Source organism: Muntiacus reevesi, chromosome 13, assembly GCF_963930625.1.
Source record: "Muntiacus reevesi chromosome 13, mMunRee1.1, whole genome shotgun sequence".
Lineage (NCBI taxonomy): Eukaryota > Metazoa > Chordata > Mammalia > Artiodactyla > Cervidae > Muntiacus > Muntiacus reevesi.
Window position 1 is genome coordinate 22,539,721 of NC_089261.1, and position 20,003 is coordinate 22,559,723.

The window sequence follows — 20,003 nt, forward strand, 5'->3', positions numbered from 1 at the left end:
CAAGAACACCAGCCTGACCTCAGGGACACTGGCAAGTCAGGGGAGCAAGGGCAGGGCTGTGGCTACAACTGACCTTTTCGATGTTGAGAGCTTTCATCTGAAGGATCAAATCCTCCACCGGCCTCCGGGTGATTTCAGGAGGGGGGTACTTCTCAAAGTCACCGAAAACTGCAGATGAGTAGAGTCTGAACAGAGGGAAGCACCAGAGATTAAAAAAAAAATAAATAAAAAAGGAAGTAAGAAAACAGACTCAGCCAAACTACCTGGGATTGAATCTTGACTCCACCACCTTACTAGGGAAGGTATTAACCCACTTCCTGCCTCACTTTCCTTACCTGTGAGATGGGCTAACACAGCAGCTACCCCGTCAAGACTGGGAACGATACTTTATTTATTTATTTAAAATATTATTTATTTATTTGGCTGAGGCATGCAACATGTGGGATGGTAGTTCCCTGACTAGGGATTGAAGCTGCGGCCCCTGCACTGGGAGTGTGGTGTCTCACCACTGAACACCAGGCAAGTCCCTGGTGAAAATACTTTAGGTGTCACACACAGAGTGCTTAGAACTGTGCCTGGCACATGGCACTCAACTACTTTATTTCTTACTACTTTCCTTTGCATAGTTTCTCAATTTTCTTTTTTTTGTAATTTAAAGCAAAGTTGAGAAGAATGGCGTAAACTTAGTTATTGAAGGAGAAAAAAAAAACCAGGACATGAACTGGGAGAATGATACCTCTGGAGAATGCCAATGATACCTCTGACAAGGATCTAACATCAGGATCATCAGGGAATACTTACAACTCACCAATCAAAAGACAGACATGACTGAAAAATAAACGACAGATCTGAACAGATATCCCTCAAGAAGACATCTACAAATGACCTATAAGCATGTGAAAAGACGCTCAATGTTATTAGAGAAATGCAAACCAAGACCACTGTGAGACCCCACCTTGTACTTTCATTTTCATGAAGTGGAAAATACCAAGCGTTGGTGAGACATGGAGAAATTAGAACCTTCACACAGTGCTGGTGGGAATATAAAATGGGGTGCCTGCTGTGGAAACAGTCTGGCGTGTTCCTCAAAATGTCAGAATCACCACGTAACTGTGAGATTCTACTCCCTAGGTATTTACCCAAGAGACATGGAAACGGACATTCAAATACTTGTACGTGAGTGTTCACAGCAGCATTATTCACAAGGGCCAAAATGTGGATGCAATCCAAGTGTCTATCAGCTGATGAACAGGCATGGGAAATGTGGTCCATCCAATGTGCAACAGAATGTGGTCCTGCCATTAAAAGTAACGAAGCACTGATCGGCTATCATGTGGATGAACCCTGAAAACATGATGTGGGGTGAAAGAAGTCACATACAAAAGGTGACATACTGTCTGATTCCCTTTATAGAAAATGTCCAGAATGATCAGATCCATACACACAGGAAGTAGATAGTGATTGCCAGATCCTGGGGGGTGGGGATGGTAGGGAGGTGTGGGGAGAAACTATTACTGGGTATTGGGTTTCTTTTGCAGTGATGAGAATACTTGAAAATGAACAGTAGTGGGCCAGGGCCTAAGATTCTACACTCCCAATGCAGGGGGCCCAGGTTCATTCCCTGGTCAGGGAACTAGATCCAACATGCCACAACTAAGACCTGGAATAGCAAAATAAATAAATAAAAATAAAATTTTTTTTAAAAGAAAATTAATAGTGGTGATGGTTGTACAACTTTGAATATATTAAAATCCACAGAATTGCACATTTCAAAATGGTGAGCTTTATGCTATGGGAATCTTATGTCAATAAAGCTACTAATAAAATAAAAACAAAGGTGCTAATAAATACAGGGCCTGATATCAGTAGCAGAATAATGAATAATGCAAGTGCCTGAAAGCCAACAGGAAAGGGTGTGTGGACCCCAAGGACACAGTCTCCAGTGGGACATCGGACCCCCTTTCCCCGGACGAGGGTGGGTGACCACTGCACAGTAGCCCTGAGGACACTGGGGGGACCCCAGGGAGCCCCACCTGTAGCAGTGGCCGGGTTCCGTCCGGCCTGCGCGGCCTGCCCGCTGATCGGCTGAGGCCTGGGAGATCCAGGTGACGCGGAAGGAGGACACGCCGGTGACACGGTCGTAGTGCCTCTTCTTGACCTTCCCACAGTCCACCACGTACTTGATGCCCGGGATGGTCAGGGACGTCTCAGCCACGTTGGTGGCCACGACACAGAGCCGTATCCCCTCTGGGGGAGGTTGGAAGACCTAGGATGGGGTTGGGGGTGGCAGCAAGAAAATTGACCACTGTCTCGCCAGAGTCAGGGAAGAAATCATGGGGCTGTCAGAGGAAGTCAGCAGGCAGGGCAGGGCCTGGAGGTGACCAGGTCAACAGGTTCTCTCCTTGCCTCTGGCCATTGCTCCCAAACTGAACATGGGAATGCTCTCCAAGTAGGAGACCCCAAGACCTTCTCAAAAGCCTGGAGTGCTGATCTAACAGCTGATGCGGAGGTGACCCAGGGCCTGACCCGCCCCCATCTCAACGTCCTAGGAACCCCTGCTGGGCATCCATCCCAGGCCCCACACGGTTACCTGCGCCTGCTTCTCCGGGGCCAGCAGTGAGTACAGAGGGAGCACGTGCAGGGGGAGCGAGGCATCGGGCTGCTCACCTGCAGGGGCAGCAGAGGTCGGCTGTGTCCTGTGCCCCCAGCTGCTGGCACCCCTGCCTGCTCTGCCAGAGAGGCTCCCCTGCAGCTCCACAGCCAGGGCTCAAGCCCGGGCACCAGCAGAGAGGGTGGGCACACTGCAGTCTCTCCTCGGGAGAGCCCCCAGTCCTGCATGGGGCCCCCAAGGGCTTGATCTCAGCCCCTCTAATCCCCCCACTGCCTGCAAAGCCGAGTCTGGGAGCGTCACCCCGTGACAACCAGCACAAGCGATATTTGAAGGCCTCCTCTGTGCTCGGTGGTTGCAGGAGCTCAGGAGACAGCAAAGGGTGGAGCAGGCAGAAACCCCAGCTCCCCTGGGGGTCATCCCCAGGGAGGATTCCTTGCTCGACCCCAGCCCATGCAGCAGGAACCAGCGGCCTGGGGCTCAACAGGCAGGTGAACCGAGTCCCTGCCAGGTCCCACCTCCGTCCGCCCCGTCGTCCCCTAAGTCCAGATCCAGGTCGGAGCCCAGGGCCTCCTCCTCCTCGTCATCCATTTCTGCCTCTCTGTCCTCATCGCCTTCGCCCGCTGGCAGCACCGAGTAATTGTCCAAGCTGATCTGGGGCAGCGTCTATGGTAAACAAGATGTCAGCATGGAGGGCTGCAGGTGGCCCTATGTGGAGATTGGTGTCGCGAGCAGAGTCCAAGGCCACATGACCCCTGGCTGGTCACATGATACCCCTGCCTCAGTGTTTTCATCTGGGGGTCAGAGATGGTCACAGGACCACGCATAGGGCTGCCCTGAGGATGCAGAACTAACACAATGTGAAGCCCTGAGATCGCCGCCTAGCATGGTGTAGAAACAATAGTGAAGTCGCGCAAATGCCCTGGGGTGAAAGCCCCCAACGACAGGCCTGCCCACCCCCAGCTCTCCAGCAAACCCCAAGGGCCACTTTCTCTGTCCCACCCTACCTGGGCATGTCTACAGGCCCTGCTCAAGGCCTCAGGGCTGGGCCTTCCAGAAGCTTCCTCCCAGCCCCCAGCACAGGGAGCCTGGAATGTCTGAAATCCCAGCCCACTCTCCAGCCCCTGAAGCAGCACCAGCCAACCACTCCCTTCTCAGCAGGAAGGGTCTAGATCCCTGCTGCCCAACACGGTCACCAGCAGCCCCTGGCGCTCACTGGGCACCCGAAAAATATCTAAAATGACCAAGGAATTGAATCTTAATTTTATCTGGGTTTTTTTTCTGGCCATGCCGTGTGGCTTGCAGGATCTTAGCTTCCTGACCAGGGATTGAACCCAGACTCTCAGTAGTTAAAATACTGAGTCTAACCACTGAATCGCCAGGGAACTCCCGTATGTGGTTCTAATTAACTGTACATCTGTGCGGGTGCACAGGGCTGGTGCCCACCACGCAGACAAGGCCGCTTCAGAGCCTGGGCTGCCTTTTCTGGTCTCTACGTACCATGGCCTGGGCCTTCCTCGCCCGCGCCCGCGACTTCTTAAACCTCCTCGTTTCTTCTACCGAATCTTTCTGATCGTCGTTTTCTGGGAAAAGATGAACCAATTAGGAAGAAAGACATCTCTGGGCTCATGCCAGGTCAGCAGGATCCATCATTCACTGTCCACGGTCATTGATCACCATTCACGGGGAAGGGAGGGCAAACAAGGGACCAGCTCCTTTAGGGAGGCTCCAAAGGCCAGGTCGCCCGCCCCCAGCCTCTTGGGTGACAGGCTTCTGCTTGGAGTTACCTTGGGGCCTGTGTCTGGTGAGGGGGAAAGCTCTTCTCAGCCTGCGGCACAGCGCGTGCACCTCTGCCTGCCCCGTGAGGAACACCAGGATGCCGCCTGTGGGAAGAACCAGACCCACCATGACCCGCTCATTCACGTGGCAGATGCGGCCTTGGCCATGACCGTACGCCAGGCCCTGATCTGAGAGCTGGGGCGTGAGGAAGCACTGATCAAATCAAGACTGCAGAGGCCCAGGTGAGCAATGGGACAAGCTGGGACTAGGCGCTAAACCGTTACCATGGAAACAGGCACTGAATCCCTGGACATGAGCACTGGGAAAGCAGGTCTACTCCCAGGAAGTGGGAGCAACCCAAGTGTCCATCACCTGGTAAATGGATAAATGGAACTACCAGAGCATGTGCCATGGGGACATGGGGAGAACTGTGAGGGGGGTCAGGAGGGACACTCAAGTGAAACACCCCTGTCCACTTGCTCTGTGTCTGTGGGGACAAAAGGCACCCACAGCCCCACTGTCTGGTTAGCCCCTGAAGTCTCACAATCCTTGGGGCAGAACGGGGCAGGGCAGGTGGGGTGAGCACCCCAGGACCACTGCAGACACTGAGATACAGACAGGCCAAGTGCTACCCTGAGCCACCGCTGCCTGCACCCCCGGGTCTGGAAGGGGAGGACTCCCCGGCCCACCCGGCCAGGGTCTCACCTGCGGGCAGCATGCGATGGATCTTGCAGACCTTCCGGAAGCACTCCCCGCTGTAGTCTTCCAGTGGCGTCCGCTTGTTGAAGTGCACTGTCACCGGGAACTGCCGGGACTCAACCTACCAGGAGGCATGGGGTCGGGGGCGGGGGATGACCTGAGCCCAGGCCTGAGTCCTCCCCTTCTCTGAACTCTGACCATAAAGGTCTCTGGGTGCTAACCACCCCAACCCTCAGCCAACTCCAAGCTCTGCTGTGGCTGACAGAGAGGCCCTCCTCCCTCCGGCAGCCCTGAGACTCCGGCTTGGGTGGTACCTTAATGACCGGGGGTGGCTGGGTGAAGAGCCGCTGGTTCTGGGTGAAGTCCTCCACTCGCAGCGTGGCCGACATGATGAGCAGCTTCAGCGGCAGGTGCCTCTGGGGAACGAGAGACCCGGGGACCCACGGCCACCCGGGGCCAGGAACATTGATGGCAGGGTTGGGGCAGATTTCTGCCCTCCTGGTCTCATCTCCAGCCCCACAACCTGCTCCTCAGCCCCTCTTCTGGATGCCAAAGATCCAAGAAAAAGTAGAAGTGAATGGTAGTGGCCTGTTAAAGGAGCCCTTAAGATCCCCCCGAGGGACTTCCCTGGCGGTCCAGTGGTTAGGACTCAGCACTTCTACTGCTGGGGACCAGGGTTCAATCCCTGGTCGGGGAACTAAGATCCGGCAAGCAGTGTGTCATGGCAAAAAACAAACAAGGCTTCAAAAAAAAAGATTCCTGAGTCAAGCTCTGATGACGCTAGGCTAGACAGGAGGGCTGAGCCTGGGGTCCACCCCACACACGGGAACAGTGGGTATGGCTGCTGTCAGCCCCCGCCCGACATCATGGCTGTCTGTCCCCAGAATGGACAAGGAGGTGCAACCTGACTCAGGCGTGGGTGCAGTGGGTGTGCCTGGTTCTCAATCTCCTCAGCAGCACCTGCTACGCACCCCCCACTGTGGTGGGCTCTGCTCGAGCCCGTGGAAGCTGTCTTCTGAAGCTTGTAAACTGCAAACCCCAGAAGTTCAGAGTCTTTGGAGAACAAAAGCCACAGTGAGAGGCACAGTGCAGACCAAAGGTTCCGCCTCCTCCCCAACACAACCTCCCCCGTCTGGCCCCACCCCATGCACCTCCATGACCCCATGCATCTCCCGTTTTTCCCACCTCACTCGCTCTGCTCCGCCACCCTCAGTGCCCTGACCATCTCAACACATAAATCAAGACCACAGTGAGATGCTGCTAGAATGACTGAGGACTAAAAACACAGAAAATGTCAAGTGTGGGTAAGGATGTGGAAGACAGCCTGTATACTGTGGGTGGGAACACGGGAGGCAGGACCACTGCAGAAGCCAGTCTAGAGCAGCTCAGATGATTACATGAGGAGCCCCTGTGGGACTCTGCAACCCTGCCCCTGGCACAGGCCCAAGAGAAAGGAAGCACGGCCACCTGGACATGGACATTCACGAGAGATGGAAAGTGGGAAGAGCCCAAGCCTCCAACGGTAGATGAATGGGTATATGAAATGTGGTCCAGCCACACAATGGATGATGATTCAGCCATAAAAAGGAATGAAGCACTGACACACGTGACAATGGGGATGAACTCTGGAAATGTGCTAAGTGAAAGAAACCAATCACAAAAGGCCACATGCTGGGACCTCCCTGGTGGTCCAGTGGCCAAGACTCTGTGCTCCCAATGCAGGGGGTCTGGGTTTGGCCCCTGGTCAAGGAACTGGATCCTGCATGCTGCAACAAAGATCAAAGATCTTGCATGCCACAACTATGACCTGCTGCAGCCAAATAAATAAATAAATAAAAACAACAAAAAAAACATATTGTGTGATTTCATTTATGTGAAACATATGGAATAGATAAATCCATAGAGACAGGAAATAGACTGGATACCTTGAGATGGGAGAGTGGGGGAGGACTATGGAAATAGCTAAAAGGTTGTTTTTCAGGGTGATGAAAACATTTTAAAAGTTGATTGTAGTGATGGCATGTAACTCTGAATATGCTAAAACCCACTGAATTGCACACTTTAAATGCATCAATAAAGTTACATAAAGTTAACAAAAAAACCCCCAAAATAAAACCTGACACCTGCCCCAGGGCCTCTGCACCTGCTTTTCTTGACATTCAGAATCTCCTCCTCTTAGCAGCTGCTTCTCACTCCTTCCCTTCCTCCAATCCCCATCTCAAAGGCCACCCTCTCTGAGTCTCATCATACTACCAACCCTCTACCTTCTGCCTGATTTTGCTCCCTGTTTCTGGTTTTGTCCACCGAGAATTCACAGGCTTCTGAGTTGCTTACTGCCAGTTGCCTTCACTAAAATGGAAATCCCATGAGGGCAGGAACCTCTGTGTTGCTCACTGAGATCTGATCGATGCCTGGCACACAGCACACACAGAACTGATGTGTGATGACTAAGATTCTGCACTTCTAAGAACTGGGTGTGGTGAAGCACCAACCTCTCAACGGGACTGCCGGGAACAGTTCCACGGCACCCCATCCTAGCACAGCATCCCTTTGACGACCATCCCTGCCCGATCGAGGGAGGGGGGAGATGGAGGAAAATGTTGACCCCAGGCTGGGCACAGGGTGTCTCACAGCACATGGAGCATAAAGGCTTGGTGGGCGGCCCCACCAGTTCTGTGGATTTCAAAGACCTGGCTGGTGTCTTAAAGCCAGATGCAGTGGGGTCTGGCTAAGTGCATGTGTGCTCAATCATGTCCAGCTCTGTGTAGCCCCACGGACTATAGCCCGCCAGGCTCCTCTGCCCATTGAATACTGGAGTGGGTTACCATTTCCTTCTCCAAAGGATCGTCCCAACCCAGGGATCAAACCTGAATCTCCTGCATTGGCAAGTGGATTCTTTACCACTCAGCCACCTGGGAAGCCCACAGTGCAGTCTGGCCCACCATGAACTCCTTGCTGAGCCTCTTGCTCTGACAGAGGGAAAGGTAACAGATGATGAGGAGGCTGAACCTAGGATTGGAATCTGTTTACACCAAGACCCAGAGCCCTGGCTCCTGGCCTGGAGGATGCTGTTCTAGGAGACCCTCTCACAGCAGCAGTCCGGGTGTGGATGGGCGTGGGCTGAGCGGGCCTCGGGGTTCCCCGGCACCTCCTGCCTACCTTCTCTCGGAGACACACGATGCGGGACAGGAGGCCGATGAGGATGTCCGTGTACACGCTCCTCTCGTGGGCCTCGTCAATGATCACCACCTTGTACTTCAGCAGCAGGAAGTCCTAGGGAGGAGGTCCAGGGATGAGGATGGCCACCTGGGCCGAAGCACCCCAGGACGAGTGTGCACCCCAAAGCACCTATTCAATGAACCCCTTGGGTAGCTGGCACGGATCCAAGAGCACTTGGCCTGCAGGGAGTCGTGGCCTATGACCCCAGGCCTACTTCTTCATCTGTAAAATGGGACAAGAGGACCTATCTCAAGAGGTCATGGAGAAGTTTCAATGACAATTACTATTTGTAAAGCAGACAGCACAGAGTCTGGGGCCTGGCAGAGAAACTGCTAGAGAAGAGGCAGCTGTGATCTATTAGAGCTGAGCTACCAATGCGGATGGTGGGGAGGCAGGCAGGAAACAGGGACCAGGGGATGTTGGGTGGGGACCAGGGGAAACAGGGCAGCATGGGCCATACAGACAGGGGCCATCAGACCCCAAACCACACAGCCGCCTTCACAGTGATCTTGGCTGGCCTCGAGGCAGAGGTAGGAAGTCACCTCTGTCCTCCCCAGAGACCCCTGCCCAGGGGTACATCATACAGCCAGTGGGTAGCAGTGTGCTTTTGGCTAATGCATAAAGTCTGTGAACCAAACTGCAATAAACATACAAGCTCACATGTAATGAACACCTATTAGGTGTTCTGCTAAAGTGCTTTCATGCTTCATATGATTTAAAGCAATTAGGAGGAAGGTATCAGCTTGCAGATCAAGAAACCAAGGCCCAGAGAGGTTAAGCAACTTATTCAAGGTCACACAGCAACACAACGGTAAATGCAGTGCTTTGCCAAAATTTGCCACACTGGCTGCTCACATCCTGGGTGACATCCTAGCTTCCCACCCTTACGCTCACCAGCCTTGCTCTGTGACATGAGAAAAGCAACCAACCTTCTGGATTTCCTTGAGCAAGACACCATCAGTCATGAACTTGATTCTGGTCTCTTCGGTCACGTTTCCTTCATATCGGATCTGGTAGGAGACGACCCTGCAGGCACAAGCTATGGATCAGTCCCCTAGAGTTGTGGCTGCTTGGGGTTGTAGCCACTCCAAAGAGACCAGCAGAGCAGGCCTGGTCCCGCTAGGCAGGCGGCTAAAGGCAGGGTCCACTAGCTCCCCTACCAAGGCCCAGACACTGGGCCACTCTGGCTCCCTCTCTAGAACCCTGGCCTCCAGGGTGAGGGGAGGGGAGCTCACAGACAAGTGCAGGGCATGTTAATCAAATATGCACACAGACCTTGGCTGGAGTCCAGTGTAAACAATCAACTCTAAAAACTTCTTAGGATGCAATCCAGGAAATGGGAACATGGAAGGAACACACTCAGGAGTTAGGACACACTTTTTTTTTTTTTAAATTTTTATTTATTTGGCCATCTGGCATGTGGGATTTTAGTTCCTTGACCAGGGTTTGAACCCCTGACCCCTGCATTCAAAGCACAGCATCTTAACCACTGGACCACCAGGGAAGTCCCAGGACACACTTTTTAGTGATGGTGACGGTACTGCAATTATGTTTATAGTTGTCTGTAAAAAAATTACAGGGAATTCCCTGGTGGTCCTAGGGCTTCCCTGTGTGGCTCAGATGGTAAAGAGTCCACCTGCAATGCAGGAGACCCGGGTTCAGTCCCTGGGTTGGGAAGATCCCCCGGAGGACTGCATGGCAACCCACTCCAGTATGCTTGCCTGGAGAATCCCCGTGGACAGAGGAGACTGGCGGGCTACAGTCCATGGGGTCGCAAAGAGTCAGCCATGACTGAGCAACTAGGCACCCTGGTGGGCCAGTGTTTAGGACTCCTAGTTTCCACTGCAGGGGCCCAGGTTCAGTCCTCAGCTGAGAAACTAAGATCCCCAAGCTACGAGGGGCAGCCAAAACCAAACAAACAAAAATCCCCAAAACAGAGTCTTGATCTTTCAGACCTACACGATGAAATATTGAGGCTGAGATGATGAGACATCTGAAACTTGCTCCCCAAGAACTGAGGGAGAGCATGGGGCACATGAAACAGAGCTGGTCATGAGGTGACGATTCCTGAAACTGGGTATCGGGTACGTGGGGGCTCGTTATACTGGTCTTTCCACTTTTGCATGTGGTTGAAAATTTAACACTAACAAGATAAATAGAAAATGTGGGGGCAGCTTTGTGTATACTATAAATTTCAAGATATGCAATGAAATGGCATAGGAAAGATACAGCAATCTGTGAACAGCCTCCAGGGTGAATGAGGGCATGTGTCACGGCTCAGCTCAGTGGGTCCGGACGGCCACCCTCAACCCTTCCCCATGAAGCAGAGCACTCACCGTGGCGACAGATTCATCTCCTTGGCTACTCGCTGGGACATGGCCACGGCGGCCACTCGGCGGGGCTCCGTGACGCCGATGATGCTGTTGTTGCTGTGAGGAGAACACAGGGCTGACTCTCAGGCAGGAAGGAGCTGACCCAGCAGGCCCGAGGCTGCTGTCCCTACAAATGCCCCTGGCTGGTGTCTGGGACCCTGGGTTTCAGGGGGGCTCCCACCTCTCCCTGATGGACAAGAGGGGCTCCCTGGGCCTGGACTGTCTGTACAAACTACACGATTCATGCTGACAACTGCTTTCCTTCAGGGAGTCTAGAATTTGGCAGGTGTCAGGCAGAGAGTGCCCACGTGACCAACCCCCAACGAAGAACCCTGGGCACCGAGTCTCTACGGGCATCCAGGTAGAGGACACTCATACGTGTTGTCACAAGTCATCACTGGGGGAATGAAGCATGTCCTGTGTGATCCCCCAGGAGAGGGCTCTGGAAGCCTGCGCCTGGTTCCCCCAGACTTCACCCCATGTGCCTTCCCCCTTTGCTGATGGGAACTTTGTGTCCTTCACTGTAGGACCTGGGGGTCTTCCAAGAAAACTGCTGAACTTGGGGACAGTCTTGGGGACCTCCACATACACGGGTCAAAAGGGCTAACAGGAGTTGACACACCGCCGCTCCCACTAGGAACTGACCTAAGTGTTTTACACAAATCCAGTCATTTCATCTACATAACAACCCCGTGAAGTAGGTGGCAATGCTGAGCCCCCATCTCACAGCTGAGGCCCAGAGAGGTTAAGGAAATTGCCCCAAGTCACACACCATGTCAACCACAGGACTAGAATCAGATCTCCAGGAGCCCGTGCTCCTAACAACTTCGGGGAACCAGGTCTCACTGTTACCTCAGACCTGCGGCGGACCCTGTGGCCAGCCCCCACCTGCTGTAGCCTGCTTCGTAGAGAAACTGCGGCACCTGGGTGGTCTTCCCGCTGCCGGTCTCACCACATACGATGACGATAGGGTGCTCAGCCACTGCCTCCATGATCACTTGCTCTTCAGAGAGAATCGGGAGCTTCAGCCGCTCTTCCTGGTGAGAAAGAGGAAGTCAGAACTCCGGGAATGGGGGGTAGAGGGGGGTTGCAGCCGCTGCAGAAGGGCAGATGGGATGAGGGGTCTTTGCTCAAAGCAAGACTATACAGGTGATGTGGTTCCTACAAAGGCAGCGACTGGCGCCCAGTCAAGGGGGGACAGGTGGGCCCCCCTCGAGGATGGGAGCCTTGACGGCTGGGGAGGGGGCCAGAGACATGGGTTGGGTCCTTTGGAATGTCACACCCAGCAGCCAAAGGGTCAGCTTGGTGCAGAGAAGCCCCTGGGCGGCACAAGAATCCTCCACTGCTGCTAGGGGAAGTTCACACTTATGGAAGAGTCAATTCAGCAAACAACCGGATGCTAATTTTACCAAAGTTCAGGATGTGAGACACAGCATCACATCCTAAGTGTGATCCTGCTAGGTACTCACACATGAGGGTATGCACATGCACACACACATACATGTACACACAAGTATTACATAGTAAGAGAGGAGTTTTGTGAACCCCTGCTTGCTCTGATTATGTGTGAAGCATGTCTAATTTTAAAAATTCTGTTCTCTACTTATATTCTATTGGTTAAAGAAGGAAGCGCTGGCTATCTCATGACCCCATGACGGCTGTAACCTCCAGTTTGCAAACCCTGTCCCCCAATGTTTTGCACCTGTGATGACAAGAAAAGGACAAAAAAATGTAAACCAGCAGAGAAGATGGGAGCAAAAAGCTAGAACATCTCAAATGTCCAGTCAGAGATGACTACTTAAACCATGCTCTATTCAAGCAGAGGAATACTCTACGGCAGTTTCAAAACCAAAGCCAAACCAAATGGACCTCAGTGACAAACATCTTCACAGATAAGTAAATCCAAGGAACATAATGCTGATTAACAAAAAAGCAAAGTGCAGGAAAACATATGTGACACAAGGCCACTTATAAAAACAGACCAACCTAGGCTCAGGAATATGCTTATGGAAAAACCACAGAGAAAGGCCAAGGGAGGAACCTGGGGGACACCAGGGATGCTGGATGGTTGTGAGCCTGGGTCGCTGAATCAGTGTGTGGAGCAGAATCCCACACCCCTCACTTGCCAGTGGATAGCATCAGGCTCTGACATCACCGACAAGGAAACCTTTGTGGCGTGAAGCCAGTGGCACTTCAAGGTCTGTTAGAGCAGTGAGCTCACCCTAATTCTTTACATGTGTTGAGGGAATTTATAATTTCCTCAGTTCTGTCTCATCACAACAAGAATTTGAAGCCCTTGGATTGACCAGGGTCAAAAGCCCTCAGATGGACCAGTGTTATAGCTCAGTTTTATTCAAAAAGTAAAGAAAATACATCCTCGAGGCGTGAGGCCGACCTAAAAGATGAGAAAAGAGAGGTCCCGGCCCAATTTTGGCTCTTATTTTTATATGTTTTTTCTCCTCCCCCTGGGCCTGCCCTATGTAAACTGGGCTAGCCACGAGTGCTGTTTGTTTCACCTGAGGTCTTCATTCTGGTTCTCGGACCTTCCTTTGTTCTATTTTCATGGGCTTCCCCTTCCTTGTCTTTTTGCCACCGCCATTCTGGACTCCTTTTTCCTATTCTAACTACCTAACATATATAAGCACACAAATGTATCTGTGACCAGAACTGCAATCTCATTAAACATGTATGTTAAGTCGCTTCAGTTGTGTCTGACTCTTTTTGACCCTATGGACTGTACCCACCAGGCTCCTCTGTCCAGGGATTCTCCAGGCAAGAATACTGGAGTGGGTTGCCGTGTCCTCCTCCAGGGGATCTCTCCAATCCAGGGATCGAACCTGCGTCTTTTATGTCTCCTGCATTGGCAGGTGGGTTCTTTACCACTAGCACCCCCTGGGAAGCCCTCTCAGTAAACTACTACTTTTCATAAGGAACAGTGACTAATACTTTCTATTCTATTCCATTAAAAAAAAAAAAAAAAGCTGGTGGCATCCCACATGTTTCCACAATCCAATCTGTGGTTTGAAATTGCTGCTCTGAGACCCAGGGGCCCTCTGCCTCAGGGCCTTTGCTCACGCACCTCTCAGTATGGGACGACCCCCCCCTGTTCTCAGCTAGTCACTGAGCTCTTAGCCCAGAAGACACTTTCCCTGATGAGCCTATGTACTCCCGCACTGCCCCCTCATGGTACCCGATCTTCCCTTAGGTGGCTCTTGTCCCTCCCCTTGTGTGACACTGTGTTGTCCATCTTGGTCTTGTCCGCTGAACTGAAAGCTCCAGAGGCTGCAGACCGCTCTACTTCCTGGGCTGGCAGGTGGATGGAGTAACCACCATCTACAACGGGTCAAACCCTGAGGCATCACCAACCTCAAAGCAGTCTCATTAAATGACTTATTCTTAATTGGAACAATGCACTAATATTTTCTAGTCTATATTTCCATGGGCCTCGAGCTTCATGTCCCTTAATCTTGTTGTTGTGACAACCCAGTAAGACACTCATTTTACCAGACAAGGAAACCAAGTGCAGAGAGGTGGAACCCCTGTGAGTAGACAGGTACTGCCATTCCACAGATCAAGAAAGTGGGGCCCGGGAATGAGCTGGGAGGTGGGGGGACCAGCACTCCGTTCCAGGTCAACTGACCCCATAGCCTAAGCTCCTGTCCCGAGGAGCGGACACGGGCCAGGACCCATGGTCAGAGGCTGCAGGTGACAGCGACCAGAAGATGAGAAAGGCAGCTGACACCCATCTCAAGAGCCCCACCATGTGCCAGGCACTCATTCATCAGTCTGACAAGGCGGGTACAGCTATCCCCCTTTCCCAGATGTTGAAACCTAGACATAGAAGGAGACGCAACCTGCTCAGATCCTGGGATGCCCTCTTGCTGCACCCTCAGTCCCTCACTGTACTGACCTGATCCCCTAAGCTCTCCATCAAACACCGGAGCGACCAACCTGCATTTCAGGGGAGCGGTTCACAGGGATGAAGACGGCAGGCTTCGATGGGGGCCTGGCCAGAGCAGAGATTGCTGCGGGAGTAGCTGCTGGAGGGGCAGGCGTCTCGGCTGGGCCGCTGGGCACTGGGCTCTGGCCCGTGGCCCCAGATGGAGCTGGTGGCAGGTGCGCTGGGGCCGATCCTGCACTGGCCTCTGACCGATTGTCTGTTGGGGCCTCCTTGGGTTCTGAGTCCACTGAGGATTCAGACTCTTCTTCTGCCTCCTGGTGGCGGCGCTTCCGGTGGGCCCCACTGAGGCTGCTGATCTTCTCCGGACCCTGGGCTGCCATATCATCTGGTTTCCTGCCGGGAAAGCCAGAAATCAGACTCTAGGAAGGGCCAGCTGACTTGAGGCAGCTCTGGGTTGCTGAAGGCTCATCAGAGGCAGGACTCAGAGGCCACACCCCTTCCTGCTTCAGGGCCTTTGCACCCGCTATCCATGGTCCCTGCAGGTAACTTTTCCCTCAATTGACTCAAAGGTCGCCTCTCAGGAAGACTTCCCCTGACTCTGCAGCCTTCATCACCTCTCCCACCCCTCCATCCTCGTCACCCTGCTCTTTTCTACTGAGCAATTACAGCACTAGATGTATATGTATTTGTCTAACTACTGCCCATCTCCCCATCACCAGGACGTAAGCTCCTTATGGGAAGAAACTTTATTTTTGTGCACTGCTCTATTCCTAGGGCCCAAAGGAGAGCCTGAGATGCACTTTGCGTTCAATAAGCAGTAGTTAAATGTGCCCCAAGTCTTATGGGACGGTACTGGAAATGAACATGGGCCAAGTGTGAGAGAGCGGCGAACAGGGGCCTGAGCTGAGGGTTATACATGGGCCCCACCTCAGGCCAGCTGCCCTGCGGGAATGACAGCTGGTATGGCCACATCATCCAACAGGTCAATACTGGGGCATGAGGGGGAACCTGGGATTTTCATATGAAATCTCCTAATTCTTAAATATTGATTATAGAAGTATCTGTCTTCCCCAAATTCACAGCCACCCAGATATCAAAATATGATCTTATATGGAAACAGGGTTTTTGCAGACATCATTAAGGTGAGGTCAAACTGGATTGTGGTGGGCCCTAAATCCAGTGCCTGGTGTCCTAAGAAAACAGAGACCCAGACCCACACAGGAGAAGGCCACGGAAGACTCAGAGAGAAACATGGAGGACAGCACAATGACACAGAGACTGGGGTGACGTGGGCTGCAGAGCACCCAGGACTGCTGGCACCACCAGAGGCTAGAGAACAGAATGGAACAGGTTCTCCTGTCTCTGGCAGGAACCAACCCACTGACACCTTGACTTTGGACTTCCGGCCATCAGAGCCATGAGAATAAAATCCTCTTGTGTTAAGGTGCCTAGTTTGTGGTGCCTTGTTACCAGAGCTCTAGAAGACTCATACGTGAACAAAAGATCCAAATGCCTACTGATGCTACATGAACCAGACAAAACCTGCTAATGGGCTAAATAGAATTCTTGACCGCCTGATGGTAATTTCTAACCTACTCGTCCCGGCACCAGCTGGAGGGACCTGAAATGCAAGACTCGGTGCTTCAGGGAAACACCAGCATCCCTGGAATAAGGAACTCTGCTGTCTTACGCAGTGTAGGATATTCAGCAGCATGTGAGGTCTCTACCCATTGGATGTATTTTAGCACACGGGTCATTGCAAATGTATTTTCTCATAACCCCAGAAGACCCCATAACTTCCAAGACATTTCCCCGCCCTGGGAATCCTGGCAGGAGGAACAGGTTTCAGAGAGGAACCTGGTGACTTACTCTTTGGTGTGGTACATGCGTTCCCCAGTGCCCAGCTTGGACGTGGTGTAGAAGAGTCTCATTTCAGCTTCTGAAACCTGGACTTCACTCAATTTCTGTAGCATCTCAGCTCGCTGGGGAAGGAAACGAGTGTGTTATACATTTGGCGTCATGAGCCTCTCTTTAGAAGGGAAGTTGAGACTCTAAATAAATTTACAGCATCCCTAACACCCACAGTCTTTTTTAAACCAAAGGCTGAACTTCAATTGCCTGGTTTCACAGTGTTCTTAACATTGACAGACATGTGAGCTTGGGGTGGCTTCTCGTCCCCTTACAGACTCTGTGGTTGGATAAACAAGGTTCTCTTTGCCCCATGGTGTGTCATAAGAGATTATCACCTAGCCAGATGCCCATCAAAGGGAGATGGAATAAATAAAGTAGGGCCCATCTGTATAATGCAAGACTCCCCGGCAGTTAGTACAAGGGAGGAACAGTTCTTTGTGTGATGGGAAGTAGTCCCCACGCTATTTGGAATAAAGCAGTGAGGGGGCTGGGTTCCCCACTCACAGAAGTTGGTTCCCTTCCTCTGGGTGAGCAAGTCACGAGTGTTTGTTTCACTATTCTTGAAATTATACAGATACTTTATACGTGCTCATATATGTCACACACGTATATGTGCGTGCACAAATTTCATAACCGAGAAAAGAAAAAACAACGTACAAAACAGCAAGCAAAGATGCTCGCAGGATTAAAAAACAGCACACACTCATAGGACAATGAGTGGAAATGGTCTTTATTTTAGAGATGCAAACTGAAATATTCAGGGATACAATGCTACATAATGGGTTGAATGGTGGCCCTCCAAAAAGATACATCCATGTCCCAGTGCATGCTAAGTTGCTTCATTTGTGTCCTACCCTTTGCGATCCTATGGACTGAAGTCTGCTAGGCTCTTCTGTCCATGGAGATTCTCCAGGCAAGAATACTGGAGTGGGTTGCCATGTCCTGCTCCAGGGGATCTTCTGGACTCAGAGATCACACCCAAGTCTCTTAAGTTTCCTGCACTTGGCAGGCGGGTTCTTTACCACTAGCGCCACCTGGGAAGCCTATGTCCCGGGGCAGGATCTTATTCAAGTTAAGGGTAATTAAGGATCTCAAGATGAGATACTGGATTAACCAGGTGAGTCCTAAATTCAAAGACAAGTGTCCTTATCAGAGATATACAGAGGAGAGACACAGGGAAGCAGCCCATGTGAAGATGTGGGCAGAGAATGGAGTGATGTGGCCACAAGCCAAGGAAACCTGGAGCCACCAAGATTTGGAAGAGACCAGGTACTGCCCTCCCCTGGAACCTTCGGAAGGAGCCCAGCCCTGCCCACCCTTTGATTTCAGACTTCTGGCTTCCAGATCATCAAGAGAACACATTTCCACAGTTTAAGACACCCAGTTGGTGGTCATTTGTCAGGACAGACACAGAAGCAGTACAGACTGAGGCTGCCTGGGCTCTGATCTACAGGGAAGGAAAGTGGCCGGCTGTGGAGATGATCGAGGTTGACAAAGGGCCTGACAGCTGTTGGAGCTGATGACAGGTACACGGGACCTTGCAACACTAATGTCTCTACTTTTATATATGTTAGAATTTCTCAATACAAAATTTTCTCCTTAAGAAAACATTAAGCAAAACAGGCCAGAACTCTCTAGGATAAAGTTTAAAAAAATAAACAAAATGAATGTGGGGTGGAGAATAAAGAGTGAGCTCGTTGATCGACTTGACTCCTAGTTCAACAAACCTGGTCTCTATAAACCTGAACTGATTCCAGACTGACAGACACACCAGAAGCATGTCCTCCTTCGAGGGCTGGAAGGTTCTGATTTTGCATGTCCCACATGGGGCACTAGTTATATGTGGCTACTTGCATTTAAATTAATTAAAACCAAATCACACTAAAAATTCAATTCCTCTGGGACTTCCCTGGTGGTCCAGTGGTTGGACATGCTTCCAATGCAGGGGGCCTGGGTTTGATCCCTGGTCAGGGAACTGGATCCCACATGCTGCAACTAAAGATCATGCATTCTGCAACTAAGACCAGGTACAGTCAAATAAATATATTAAAAAAAAAATCAATTTCTCAATCTGACTGGCCACATCTCACGTGCTCAACAGTCACACATGGCTGGTGACCACTGTACTATATGCTGCAGACAAAGAATTTGTCCTTCATTCCAGAAAGTTCCATCTGACGGTCCTACTGCACAGATCATGTCAGGGGACACAGACCCCTTCCCTCCCCCATCCCTCGCCAGTCTGGAGGGCTGAGTGCAGACAGAGCATGCATACCTGGCTCTTCTTCTCCTTCTGGTCTAAGATTCTCTGCAGCATCTTCCGTTCTTTCTTGGTCAGAGGCTTCTTCTCCTTCTTGGACAGGGGAGGGGCTTTGGTCTTTTTCTTCTTCTTCCCGGGAAGGACAAGAGCATTGCTTGCATCGACTCCTTTCAACGTGTCCTTATCTGAAAAGATACACTCGCCTGACCCACAGCCCTGGAGGCTGGAGAGCAAGGATGCCTAGGGTCTCAAGATGCTATCTTAATGCTGTTTTCCTCTGGGGTGGCCCTCCTGCCCTCTGTGCGAGCCATCCAGGCACCTGCACAGGAATGGGGATGTAGGCCCACCACACCTTTACTACACTGTCCATCCAGCACCTGCCACAGGTCAGCCTCAGCCATGAGTCGGGGTACCCCCATACTTGAGTTTTGAGGAGACAGAAGGAGGTACAGCAGGGAGGGAATAAACTACACCAGTGTCTTCCTCCCAGTAGGGTCCTGCTTTCAGAGAGTCTGTGAGGTCAAAACCACTTTTACAATAACTCTAAAAGATACTCTCCTCCGGGTGTACAGTGGACTAAGTTCTGAGCTTGTACAGTGGACTAAGTTCTGAGCGTCGGCATTTTTGGGAATTCCCTGGTGGCCCAGTGGTTAAGATACCATGCTTTTACTGCAAGCGGTACAAATCCATTCCTGGTTGAGGAACTAAAATCCCACGTCACAACTAAGCTCGTGTGTTGCAGCTGCTGAGCCCACGTGCCACAACAAAAGAAGCCCGTGCGCTACAGTAAAGATCCACGGAAGCCAAAAGTCAATCAAAAACAAAAAAGAAACCCCAAGCCCCCAAATCCCCGTTTTAATTTTTAATATGTTAAGTTTCCATAGACAGAACTCACACTAACAAAGGCACTTTGGGGTCTTCAATGTTTAAGAACGTTAAAAATGTCCTTAGAGGAAAAAATTGGGGAACCAATGTGCCATAGGAAGAAAAAAGGGGGGGATATGTTAAAACTAAGAAAAAGGGTAACAATATTAGATCAGTGATCAGAGAAGGCTCTTTGCAGAAGGCAAGCTGCTTTATAATCTTATAAGGTCCCTCTGGCCCCTAAAAGTCTCAAGGATAAATGGAGATGTCTTATTCGAGGGTGAGAAACTTTTCCCAAATCTTTGGGTCTAAAAGACCTTGGGCTCCTCTGCGCTCACTTCACTGTCAGTCTATCTCACTTCCTGAGCTGTTACTGCTGCTACAACGAAC

General features: G+C 51.5%; 1 protein-coding gene and 1 non-coding gene across 2 annotated transcripts in view; one reads left to right on the top strand and one right to left on the bottom strand.

Moving 5' to 3' along the window:
* The window catches only part of DHX37 (DEAH-box helicase 37), a 30,463-nt gene that overhangs the window by 8,318 nt on the left and 2,142 nt on the right, over positions 1-20,003 (bottom strand). Inside the window, exons 2-16 of the mRNA XM_065904691.1 lie at positions 18,765-18,934; positions 16,448-16,560; positions 14,629-14,971; positions 11,566-11,714; positions 10,642-10,734; positions 9,235-9,331; positions 8,246-8,359; positions 5,401-5,502; positions 5,093-5,207; positions 4,396-4,491; positions 4,109-4,191; positions 3,127-3,274; positions 2,591-2,667; positions 2,034-2,266; positions 74-185 (exon numbers count right to left, since the gene is read on the bottom strand). Coding sequence (XP_065760763.1) covers positions 74-185; positions 2,034-2,266; positions 2,591-2,667; positions 3,127-3,274; positions 4,109-4,191; positions 4,396-4,491; positions 5,093-5,207; positions 5,401-5,502; positions 8,246-8,359; positions 9,235-9,331; positions 10,642-10,734; positions 11,566-11,714; positions 14,629-14,971; positions 16,448-16,560; positions 18,765-18,934 — 2,045 coding nt within the window. The remainder of the gene's footprint in view (positions 1-73; positions 186-2,033; positions 2,267-2,590; positions 2,668-3,126; positions 3,275-4,108; positions 4,192-4,395; positions 4,492-5,092; positions 5,208-5,400; positions 5,503-8,245; positions 8,360-9,234; positions 9,332-10,641; positions 10,735-11,565; positions 11,715-14,628; positions 14,972-16,447; positions 16,561-18,764; positions 18,935-20,003) is intronic.
* Positions 5,711-5,783, top strand: TRNAR-UCU (transfer RNA arginine (anticodon UCU)). The gene has a single exon. It is a non-coding gene; the product is annotated as a tRNA-Arg (tRNA).